This window comes from Arachis hypogaea, chromosome 9 (assembly GCF_003086295.3).
Source record: "Arachis hypogaea cultivar Tifrunner chromosome 9, arahy.Tifrunner.gnm2.J5K5, whole genome shotgun sequence".
Taxonomy (NCBI): domain Eukaryota; kingdom Viridiplantae; phylum Streptophyta; class Magnoliopsida; order Fabales; family Fabaceae; genus Arachis; species Arachis hypogaea.
The window spans coordinates 32,508,212-32,521,407 of record NC_092044.1 but is presented as its reverse complement, the minus strand read 5'-3'; the positions used below and the strand labels follow the sequence as shown (position 1 = coordinate 32,521,407).

The 13,196-nt window shown below is 32.0% G+C and overlaps 1 protein-coding gene across 1 annotated transcript; it reads right to left on the bottom strand.

Annotated features, from left to right (window-relative positions):
* Positions 1 to 7,872: 7,872 nt before the first annotated feature.
* On the bottom strand, positions 7,873 to 12,843 carry LOC112710823 (uncharacterized). Its single transcript, XM_025763240.2, has 3 exons — positions 12,658 to 12,843; positions 10,230 to 10,958; positions 7,873 to 9,959 (listed from the first exon to the last, which is right to left on the bottom strand). The coding sequence occupies exons 2-3, from the start codon at positions 10,956 to 10,958 to the stop codon at positions 8,106 to 8,108; spliced, it is 2,583 nt and encodes an 860-aa protein (XP_025619025.1). The 5' UTR covers positions 12,658 to 12,843; the 3' UTR covers positions 7,873 to 8,105.
* Between the last annotated feature and the right edge of the window lie 353 nt (positions 12,844 to 13,196).

Below are 13,196 nucleotides of genomic sequence, written 5' to 3'. Positions count from 1 at the left end.
GAGGATAACTCACCCTATCTCGACCTCCGGTCCAATTTCCACATTAATTCATATCATAATTAATTCAACTCATAGAATATACATTCATATCAATCAATAACCACTCAATTCACAAAATCACAACTAAATCAACTCAATACCAACTAAATTTTATTTAATCCTATCTTAGGGGCAATTAACATAGGCATTCACATAATCTTATCAAATCCTTGAGTCAATTTTGTATCAAAATTTATCGGGCTAGCTCCATTTCACCCCAAATCCAATTCAATCAAGCTCTATACCATCTAATCACATAATTTTACATAATTCAACCTAGATTTTCATATATATTGTCAAAATTGGGGGTCTGAGATTTCTTACCTTAACCTACTCAAGTTTGGGATAAAACTCACTTAGAATCCATGTTAGAGCACGCCTAAATAACCAAAATCACAATATCTCAACACCCATTGATCTAAAAAATGCAAAATTGAAGGAACAGAAGAATTGGGTGATAAAATTTTAAGACAAATGCGTGGCCACAAACGGTTCGTCAATCAAAACTCCAGATCAAAAATTATGAGCAAAACACAAAGAAGGTGAATAGTACTCTAGGTTTTGGTTCATCCTTCTCTTCTCTATCTGCGTGTCTCTCACTCTCTCAATAGAAATGTGCTGAAATTAATTAAGTTTGGAGTGTTATATATGTAGACTTAGTTCCGATTCACTCGTTTTAGCCCGTTGGCCTAATTTTAGGTCAAAACCTTTAAGATTATCGTTTTTAACTGGTTTTCTAATTATTTTTACTTTCCCAAATTATAAATTTTAATTCCTTAATCTCTTTGGCTCATAATTAATTTTCTCATTTGTAGTACCGGACAGCTTTAAGCCGGTACAATTATTTTAACACCGGTACGTATTTTTTTCTCAAAGTAGTTATATTTTCGTGTTCAATTTAATTTTCTTAATTCAAATTTTAACTTTAATTTTAAATTATAATTTCTAATATTTTTACACATTTCAAACGTCTTAACCCCAATTAATGCAATTCTAATTAATTAATTTACTTAATTTAATTTTTTTGGATTTTACAAGTTGCATCAATAAGTGTAGATAACATATGTCAATCTCTGAGGATACTTTTTTACATGACAGGAAATAACCTGATGTTTCTACAAGATGCAGGTACGGCATGTTGTCAGTAAATACAGAAATGTGTGACGTTGTTTAGCATTTGCAATTGGAAATTAATGATCAGATTAGCAAGTTTTAATTTCTTGATTTTAGGGACACGTGTGTTTGTGTGACTACTGTCAAGCATAATATGCTAATAGAATTAACAAACTTGCCAAAAATATAATGTTAATTACAGTTGCAATATTAGTTAGAGTTCTTGAGTTTCTTTGGTCTCTTTGGTTAGTGGCTAGTATATATATATATAATATAGAGAAAAACTCTGCGTACAAGCGATTAGGGCTTGTAAGTATTATAAGTCAATTAAACTCTCACCCCCAAAATTCGCTGCAAGTGCTACATCCTTTACACGCGTTACATCCCTTCTTCTTCTCCTTCTTTTTTGATCGTTCTTTTCTCCTCCTTTCTCACTGGTTTGTTCTTCGTTGTTGACGTTAGTTCCTCCACATACTGTTACGGCACGTTTTCATTGCACATTCTTCTTCTTCTTGCTGCACGTTCTTCTTCCTCTTCATCTTCTTCTTTTTCTTTTCTTTTGTTTCTTGCCTTCTCTTTCTCCTTCTTTATTTACGTGCTTTTCTCTCTGTTTTCTTTTTTCGTTATTCTCGATTTCTATTGTTTTTTGACATCAAGCTCTAAAATCGCTTTTGAAGAAGAAGAAGTAGCAAAAGATGAGGAGGAGAAAGAGAAAGAGTTATGAATTATGCATGATTTTGGGTGTATTTCTTAAATCCTTTGGGTGTATTTTCTGTAATCTTTTGGGTGTATTTCTATAATCGTTTGGGTGAATTCCTGTAACCGTTTGGGTGTATTTCTATAATCTCTTGGGTGTATTTTATGTAATCGTTTGGGTGTATTTCTGTAATCTCTTGGGTGTATTTTACGTAATCGTTTGGGTGTATTTCTGTAATGCCTGTCATTTTTTCTGAAATGAAAAATACACCCATAGATATCAGTAAGATACACCCATAGATATGAGTCAGATACACCCATAGATATCAGTCAGATATCACTCAAATACACCCAAATGATTACAGAAATACACCCAAAGGATTACAGAAAATACACCCAAACGGTTACAAGAATTCACCCAAACGATTATAGGAATACACCCAAAAGGTTACAGAAAATACACCCAAAGGATTTAAGAAAATACACCCAAAATTCGTTGAAGTACATCTTATGCATAATTCAGAACTCTTTCTCTTTCTCATCTTCTGCTGCTTCTTCTTCTTCAAAAATGATTTTACCATGAAAAATCGAAAAAAACGAGAAAACAGAGAGAAAAGACGTAAATGAAGAAGAAGAAGAAGAGGAAAACGAGGAAGAAGAACGTGCAGAAATGAAAGAAAAGGAGAAGAAGAAGAGTAAGAGGAAGAAGAACGTGCAGCAAAAAGAAGAAGAAGAATTTCAGAAACCATAAAAATCGAAAAAAACGAAGAAGAAGAAGAAGAAGAAGAAGAAGAAGAAGAGGAAGAGGAAGAGGAAGAGGAAGAGGAAGAGGAAGAAGACGAAGACGAAGAAGAAGAAGAAGAAGAAGAGAAAAAGAAGAAGAAGAAGAAGACGAAGAGGAACCGTTTGAGTGGGGCGCGTGTAGTTACGCTCCATTCAAAATGAGTTAATGCGCGTGTTAATGAAGTTTGGACTGATAACTTGTAAAACTTGTACGGCATTTTTACTTGTATGTGTAGCAGACCCATATATATATATCACTTAACATAGAGTTGTCTTACTTCATTTTTAATAATATACTTTAGTAATTCAGTTCTCATTACAATATAATTTTTCAGTTTTTATCCTTTACAAGGCCTGATATATCCTTCTCCATTTGCAATCGAAGTCAATTCATGCATAAGCGTTTGCTTACTCGTTGGAAAGCTGTTAAAATAGTCTCGAGATACTTGAGTGGAACAAAAGAACATGGCTTTGGCTTTTACAACAACATAGAATTCAGAATCAATGATTTTTTATTCTAATTGGACGTGTGATCTAGAGGATCGAATATCAATTTCAGAATTGTGTGTTTTTTGCTCTAATTTATTCTCTTGGTCTTGTAGAAAACCACACGTAGTAAGTAGATCATCGACTGAGGCAGAATTCAGAAGCTTGGCCTCTTGTGAAGCTGAAATTGTATGGATTAAAAACTAGCTGATGGAGCTAGGAGTGAATTTTTAGACTGCACCTATGATATTCTATGACAACTGTAATCTTAACTCGGAATTCAGTTATTCATGATAAGTCCAAACATTTTCAGTTGGGCATCCATTTCGTGCGAGACAAGGTTTAAAAACAAAATCCTCAGGTTATGCATATACCTGGTACTGAACAGATTAAAGACATGTTGACTAAACCTCTATTTGCTGCTACTTTAGACAAGTTCAGGAGCAAACATAGAATATTTCCAAACATAGTATACTAACAGAATTAATAGACTTGCCAAAAATAGATTTAAATTTGAAAATTAATTTTTTATTTAAAGTAAAAAAAATAAAGCCCAGCAATATTTAAAAGACAAAAATATTTTTTTATTTTTAAATTTTGAAACTTAAAATTTTTTTTTACTAAAAGTAGAAAAATAAAATAAAATCTAGTAATGTTTAAATTTTTAAAATTAATTTATTCTATATTTATGAAAAAATCCAGCAGGTATAGCATTATCCGGTGAATAAAAAAATAAAAAAATATTTCTTAAAAATTTTATGATTTAAAAAAATTCATTTTTGAAATTTTAAATTTAAAAATTTAATTTTTATTTAAAGTAGAAAAATAAAATAAAATCTAGTAATATTTAATTAACAAAAAATTTAAAATTTATTATTTTTTATATTTAAATGTTTAAACTAAGAAAATAATTTTTTTAAAAAATAAAAATAAAAAATTTCAAAAATATTCAATAAACACAAAAATTATAATTTTAAATTTTTAAAATTAATTTATTCTAAATTCGTGAAAAAGTTCAGCAAGAATATCATTATTCAGTGAATTAAAAGATAAAAAATATTTTAAAAAATTTTAAAATTTTAAAATACTAAATTTTTTATTTTTAAATTTTTAAATTTAAAAATTAATTTTTTTATTTAAAATAAAAAATAAAATAAACTTCAACAATATTTAAAAACAAAAAAATTTAAAAAATTTTATTTTTAAATTTTGAAACATAGTTGCAGTGTTAGTTAGAGTTCTTGAGTTTCTTTAATTTCTTTGGTTAGTCCCTATATATACACAACACTTAAGAAAGAGTTGTCTTACTTATTCATTTTCAATAATACACTTTTGTAATTCATTTCTCATTGCAATATCATTTTTCAGTTTTCTTTTTTACTACTTCCATTTTCTGATTTTGTTCAAACACTCTTTCTTGTTGTGCAAGATTCATTAAAATTCTGTCAACTATTTGATTTGTGGGTTATGTTCACAGCAACAATAAGGGTCTTGGAAAAGCAAACCTCTTATAATAATAATAATAATAATAATAATAATAATAATAATAATAATAATAATAATATATGGGACATAAAAATGATAGTAACAATTATTAAGTTTAAAATAGAAACAATAAATAATTAGATTTGTAATAATAACAGTAATAAAAATTAAAAATAGAAACAAAAACAAGAATCACAACGACAATAATAATAATGATAATGATAATGACAATAATAATTTCAAATAACAATAATAATAAAATTTAATTATTTTATTAATCTTTATAATTTAATTAAATTTACAATTAGGTTTTGATATTTTTTTTCTTTTCAATTTGATTCTTGCATTGCTTTTAATTTTGTAATGAGGTTATTACAAGTATAAAAAAAATATTAGAGACAACGGAATATTATTTTTTCGTAAATTAAATGTATCTACAATTATAAATCTAATTAGATATCTTTGACAGCATATTTTTGGAAGTAATATTTCATAATTTTAATGTTTTTGACACAAAAAGAATTTAATTATAAAATTAAAAATAATGCAAGGATCTAATTAAAAGAAAAAAAATACAAAGATCTAATTAGAGGTGTCCGCGGATTGGATCGGATCAGATATCGCCGAAAATTCGATCCAATCTGCACAATTTTTATCGGATCGGATCGGATATGATATCCGTGTTTTTTAGTGCCGGATCCGATCCGATCTGATCCGCAAATTTGCGAATCGGATCGGATCAGATATCGAATATATCCGCATAATTAAACCTTCTTTTTTAATCATATTTCTATGTAAAAAAATTCAATAAAAATATTTCTTTCATGCTTTTAAACTTATTTATTCCTAAAATATTTTTAATCAAACTCTTTCTAAATAACAAAAATAAAATAACACAATATATGAATAATAATTATTAACTAAAGCATACAAACAAGTAAATATAATACCAAAAACACACATACACACATATATATATTTTATTTTTAATTATTATTGTGCGGATATGCGGATCCGTGGATCGAATACGCAGATATAGAGCAGATATCCGCGATCCGATCCGTAAAGAGTGCGGATCGGATCCGATCCAATCCGATTCGGATCGGATTATATCCGTAATTTTTGGATCGGATGCAGATATTTACCGCGGATCTGCGGATACGATCCGATTCATGGACACCCCTAGATCTAATTGCAAATTTAGTGAAACTAAGATAAATAATAATAATAGAACAAATTTCTACGTCCAAGTAAAATACTTAACCAAGTCTAACCAAGTTGTTTTGGCGCCATTATTTTGATAAAAAAAGATCTTTTTTCAATGAAAAAGATTTTTTTATTTTTTTAACGTGTTTGGCAAATTTATAATAGTAAAAGTAAAAGTACTAGAAAAATAAAAAATATCTTTTTTGAGAAGCTGTAATTTATATATTTTCTTAAAAGATCTTTTTTCTTTAAAAAAAGATATTTTTTATATAATAAATAAACAAAAAAGTACTTTTATATTGTTATACCCAAACATAATTGATAGATAAAAAGATCTTTTTGCATAAGATACCAAAATATAAAATTACTTTTACTTTTTCATAAGATCTTTTAAAAAAAGATAACTCGAAAAAAGATCTTTCCTTAGAAGCTCACCCAAACAAGTAACCGCTTTTCAAATCACGCGCCTTCTTCTCTGTTTTCTAATACACAAATGAACCTCAATTAGTACACAAATGAATCGAAATTAGTTTAGTTTTGAATAAGCAATCAAAAAGACTCAATCATCGATAAAAACATATCGAATTCATTTCTGAATCCATATGAACCTCAATTAAAATAAGAAGGAAAAGAAAAGACGCAGCAACAACAACAGCAATAAAAGAACAACGATTGAAAAAAATACGCAAAGAAGAAGAAGGAACACGACGAAGAAGAAGGAGGAATGCGAAGAAGAAGGAAGAACGCGAAGACGAAGAAGAAAGAACGCGAAGAAGAAGAAGGAATAACGCGAAGAAGAAGAAGGAACGCGAAGACGAAGAAGAATATGTTTGCGTTAGTGAAGCGCGTGTATACACGGTGGTGTAATGAAAGTGATTTGTGTTGAATTAGAGCCAACTTAGTTGACAAAAAAAACTTGGATGTGTAACTAGACCGATAATAATATAAGTTAAACAACAACAACAACAACAACAATAATAATAATGCTTTTATTAATAAAAGAAATTATATAATATTTTTTTATTTCGGCTAATTTTAGAAATTAATTTCCGTAATCACCTGAGCTAGCAATATAGTTAACAAAGGTTAGGTCCATAAAAAATAACAACTAACTTTATGCGGGATCTACTGACAGGAAAAATATAGATAAATAATTTTATTGTTGAACAATATGAACAATGGGGTTAAAAAAGTAAATTAATCTTAAATTTAATTAGTGGTATGAGTAATTAATATCTAATAATAATCAAATTTAAGACTTATTCATATTGTTCAAGAAAGTTATTGGTTACCTAATATAATCCATTGAAAAATTTGTCATTTAAAGTTACAGCAAAATGTCCTAAAAAGTTAACTTGTGTTATCTATACCTGTAGATGGAATTTTGTATTCATGTGTTACCTAATATTTACAATATTTTTCAAAGCAACTATATCCTTCGTCCCCTAGCTTCCAGTTCATAAAAATATTTGAAGCATCAACATGAGTGATTAAGCAACTACTCACTCCCTCAGCTAAATACAAAATTATTTTATACTTAAGACTTTGTTTTCAAAGCTGAAAGAATTAAATTTGAACCCTTGTTTGAGAGTGAGTTCACTTTTTCATTTGTATAACAGTGTCTATGTAAGATGAAATATAAAACACCGAAAAATGCAACACATAGCCAAGCGCATAACTTGCTTTGCAAGAAACAAGTTGAGTACTGCCAATGAAAAATGAGTTCTGAGTTGTTTTACTTGGGCTGCTAAAACAGTAAGAAAGAAAAACATTAAGAGACCCATTTCTGAAAATTGCACATTTTGTGAGACATGGTACATTAATTATTTTTTGATTGATTTTTGACAGTAACCTGTAGATTAACAGCGCAAGGACTAATTAGCTATAAATCTGAACTCTATTTAAGGATTTGTCCCTAACCAATGGATTGCTACGTACACAAAGCAAGATTCGACCCCTAACACTTGCTTAAGCAGACAAGTGAACAAACCTCTCGACTAACCTAAGTTGGTTGGATTAGCTATGAACCAAGCTCTTTTAATGAAAATTACAATTACAAGACCATTATCTTATCAAATTTGTCATATAAAAAACACTGTACAGTATTTCTAATCACTTCTGCAGCAGTGAAGATACAAGAAGTATCAATACTCTGTCATAAAACACTCTCTTTCAAAAAGCTTAAGCATTTGTGAGAGATTGTTCACGACATAGTTTCCATAATTCAAAACGTCACTACAATTGGTGGCTAAAGAAATTCCTAGTAAAGAGACGGCATGTCAAAATGTCATTACAATTTATTTTCTTGGACTTGAACACTGATGATGCAACATTGTTTGGTCTCCGGTAAGATCCCTGTAGCAAGTACTCAATGGATCTTTCCGTGTTTCTTGGGGGCCTTTCTTTTTCTGCCTCTTCTTAGAATGCAAGAACTCATTTGCTATGGATTCCAACGCTCGAACAGTCAATGGCCGGTTTCTAGTACTTTGTCTCCTGGGATTTATGTCAGGCTGCTGATCCAAAGAATCATGGCTTTGAGGCTTCTCAACATCACCCGAGGGTCTTTCCTGCTCTTCAGGAATCATATCATTTTGCTTTTGCAGTTGCAGTTGCTCCTTGAGCCCTGCAGTTGCAATTATTTCACCATCTTCAAACTTCGGCCGAACATGAGATGCATCTAAAGTGAGCGGTGGCTTTGATTCACATTTCTCAACTTTATCACAAGAAATGACCTTGTCAACGAGGAATCTATTTCGGAAGCTTTCTCCATTAGCACTTCCTTCAGCTGAAGGAGAAATCGAACTTACATTCTTCTCATGTCCAATTGGATTGCCAGCATTCTTGTTGGCATCGGGAAAACAGGATGACTGGGAGACACCGGGTTTTTCTGATCTAAAGCTCCCTGACTTCTCAAGCATGCGGTTTGTTTCAGATTTAACACAAGCAGTTAGTCTTCGCCGTTTGGTGGGATGAGCTGCAAGATTTGATCTCGCTCTCCGACAGAATTGATGTTTTATGGTAGGCAAACATGTCTTCGGATTTTCACATTTCTTATCCACCTTGTTTGCATTACCATCTGCTTTACAACCATGTGCTTTCGGTTTAGCAGCATCTCTATCGTGCGTGCCTTTCAGAAAATTCTTCTTATTCTTTTTCCCACATACAACCATAGTAGCTTCTATCTTGCTTGAAGATTTGTCATCTGAGGAACTCCCATCACTTTCTCTTTTAATTCCAATTATCTTCGAAGCTTCTTCCAGTTTAGCTAGTGGATATCTTAATTCTCTCACCTTTGATAAATTTCTTTCACAAGGAAAACTAGTATCAACAACGGTGAATATTGCAAACTTTTTGTTGTCAAGGTCACCCTTAATGGGGTTAGCCTTTTTGATATCTTTGTCCCCTTTATTACATGTTATGCCAGCAGAATTTACCTCAATTTTTCCCAATGGTTTACCAGGTATAGACCTCAAATCCCTAGATTCAGATGACTTCCTGCCATGCAACAAACTGGTACCAATAACTGTAAACTTCATAGGATTGGTATTATTGATAGAAGCACGAGGTTTGAGGTAACAGTGGCGATGACCATCAGATTGAGAATCCTCAGTCAATCCCTTTTCAGTCTCTTCATCATTGCAGCTATCAACTTTAGCTTCTTCGCCTTCAAGCTCAAGAAGATTCGGCTCAGCTACAACTTTGTTCAACACATCACTGACAGAATCAAAGTAATGATCACCTTTCACAAGTTTTCTCCTCGAAAATTTCTTAATACCAGGGATGAGAAAAACTAAAAACTCTTTAGAGCAGATGTATCCTTGACTATTCGGTTGCTCAGAGTGCCAGCCTCTTGCCAGTAAGCGGGGCCAAACAGCTTCCCAGAAAAGATCATTACTTTTCGCTTTGCTCAGTCGGAATCCTCCGGTCAAAAACTTTATTATATCATTGGGTTCAAGAGAAGACCAAGCTTTGCTATTTGGTACTGAAAACTCATGGCTGTTCCTCCCAGGTTCCGTAGAAAGCCTTGTAAGGTCTTCCTTCCCCTTGCCAATGCCTACAGCTTCCACAAGCATGCCAAGTCCCACGGTAGATTTCAAAGATGATACATATTCTTCTAGAGAAGTTCTCCCCTCAATATATGACTTAGAAACCTGATTATAAACATGAGTCATGTGAGGGATGATTTCGGTATTTATGTCATCTGATATTTCATCTTAACAACCATTGTATTGAAAATACAAACTAAAAAATGAAATATTTAGCAAACTAGCGAAGCTTTCCTTTGTAAATTACAAAGGGCTAAATCAGTTTAGTAACACAGGAGAATGAAAGACATGTTTGACATAATATGATGCATTGACAACAGGTATCGTATAACAACAATAGAGTCAAAGGATCTCAAAGATGACATGATTGACTACCTGTTGCAAGCTTTCTCGAAATTCCTCTGAGACCTGAGGAAGCAAGCGAGACATTAGTTCATGTTGCCTCCATCCATTAAAAAATTTCCGTCCTTGCATACATTTTCTTCCTTTCTTGTTCTTGCAGGAAGTCCATCTACGGTATTCTTCAGACTTATAAAACTTGCCATAGTAAAATGATAGTATATCTCCCATGCCTTTGTTCTCCAAGAACTTTTGTATCTGTATAAAATTCTTCCCAAAAATAAATAAACTAAGGACAAAACTCTTAACATCAGAATCACTCCAGGAGTTACTCAATGTTCCAGGGACCATCATGTAATGTTGGCTTTCATCCAATTGACCTCCCTTGTTGACAAAAGTGGCTGGTTTGGATTCTATTCCATGATCTAGTATACTGTTTTTCTTCTTCAAGTCATTCTCTTGACTATGCCACAGACGCAGCCCTTCAAAACCATTATCCACTTCCTTAGGCACCCACATGGTTGGGATGGTTAAACCAATAGCAAAATGAAGTGAATTATCATGCACAGCTTCTGAATCAGCAGGATTTATTTGAAGTTGAAGCTGTTCATATTCTTTCAAGGAAGGAACGTCCACCTGGTGTTCAAGACCGACTTGCGGATTCATTTGCGGGGCTCCAACTATGTCATTTATATCTGGAGAACTCGGAGGACTATCGGAGGTATGCTCTACCAAATGATCATAATCCTGGTGAACTGACTCCATCTGCCAAGCAATACAATTAGTTAGTCAAGCTATAACTTCAACTCAATATCTGAGAACATTGCAGAGAAAATTCAGATTAGATATATGGTGAAGAATGCACTTCAAACATTAGTGGAAACTACATCTACCAGTATTGTTCCAGGGAAGTTTGACTAATTTCTAACCAACCATTTCATATTTTTTCTCATCAATACTTGAGCATAGCCTCTTATTTATTGAAGGAATTTGAATTTGATGACCTTCCTCATTCAAGTTTTATAGCTAATCATCTCCATTGGTTTTTATATTATCCAATCTATATATCCATAATAGCTACTTAAAACAAAGCATTAGGTCTCTCCCATGTTTTCTCACCTTCCATTTTTCACAATTATGAGATTCTATAAAAATCAAACACAGACTCACTCAATGAAAAAGCATATTCAGTACTGAGAATCAAGAAGTTGCAGCAATACAATAGTGAATTCAGATTTGTTCAATTTGCCAAAGCAAGTCAAACTATTCAACTGTTAAAATTTAAGTGGCTATTGCTTTCTTATAATATACTCCCCCTGGTCTTGTTTATCCGTCACCATCACTTTTTGGTACAACCTTCAATCACCGTCAATGAACTCAATCCAAGGATGTACCCAAAAAACTGACAAAGACAAACCAAAACGAACAGAGAGAGTATACATTTGTGTAGATGACCAGAGTTTCCATTTGTATTTGGTGTGAAATTATAAAATACAATATTAAAGTTATAACAATGAATCCTCCACACACAACCCAATCCATGCTTACAAGCATCAAAAGATGCAATCTTTGGGGGAATGAATTCTCCAGCAGCTAACAAACCCAATTTATTCTTTTTTTGCAGCAAAGGGAAATTTCAAACCTGCTGAAATTCAAAGCACTAGAGTCCTTAACAATGGTACCTAAGACACTCCATAACACAAACCCTATCAATTCTTTAGCCAGAAAATTAAAAATCCAATTAGTGTAACTCAAACACCCGAAGGAATACAACATTCTTCACCAGTTGACACAGCTTTAGAAACAAAACCACTGAATCACACATATCACAGCAACCACAATATATTCGATCTTAGCTTAAAACAAAGGCAAAGAAAACTTATTACAAACCAAACCAAACTATAAGATACTCAACCTCAGATCCACATACATGTAACTTCATAATGAAAGCTAAAGACTAAAGAGCATGTAAATATATATACATGTAGCAGAGAAATACAGAACGAAACAGACTCAGATACGTTAGTAACGAAGGAGAAAATAATAATAAATAAAAATAATAACAATAAACAAGTGCATTGACAAGAAGACTCAGCACATCGACATGATTACGACGATATATGGAAACACTAAGCAGCCACAGAAATATTTAAGGGTCCTTGTTCTTAGTATCGTGCGTTCATATTAATCTAGAACAGGAACGAGTAGTAGAACACACATTTATTTGAGAAGATTTTCATAGATGATAATGAAGAATGAACATTTTGCTAAAGTGTAGCAGAAACAGTTAAAACCATAAATACATGACATCACATATAATAATATGAAATAAGAAGAAGATGGAGTTGATTAAATTACATATATACGTTTATGTTATCATAAAAGTTAAGGATATGTATATAATGAAGGAAGCGGTGAAATAAAGAACAAAGGTAAAGAAGAGAAGAGAGAAAGAGAGAGGAACCTGGTGAGAGTGAATTCGCGGGGCATATGAGAATGAAGGAAGAGAAAAGAGGGAACGAATGAAGAAAAAGAAGAGACTCTTGTTTGCTATGTGCCGTGCCGTGCTGTGGCCTCAGTATTTTGAAACACGGCCGAGTTAAATGAGTGAGTGACTCGCCCGAGTTCATGACATCGGCATGGGCTGTGTGTTTAAGTTGACGTGGTTATAAAGTCATTTATACTAATTTATCATTTTTCGGACTAATCCAAACATAATATTTGAAATGTATTTGTTTTTGGTTTTAAAATTTTTTCTTATAAAGCACCTAGTGAAAAATCAATCTCATAATACCCTATGCATTATATCTCCCTCGTTAAAAATTGATTTTTAAATAAAAATACACATTAATTATAGAGAAAAATAAACACATATATAAAAAAAGAAAACATAACTTGTTCCGTATAAATCAGGTTATACCTCGGACTAAGTAAGTAAATTCAAAAATAATAACCGTCCACCGTAACAAATCTCCTATTCATATCTTAAGCGAATTTTCAGAT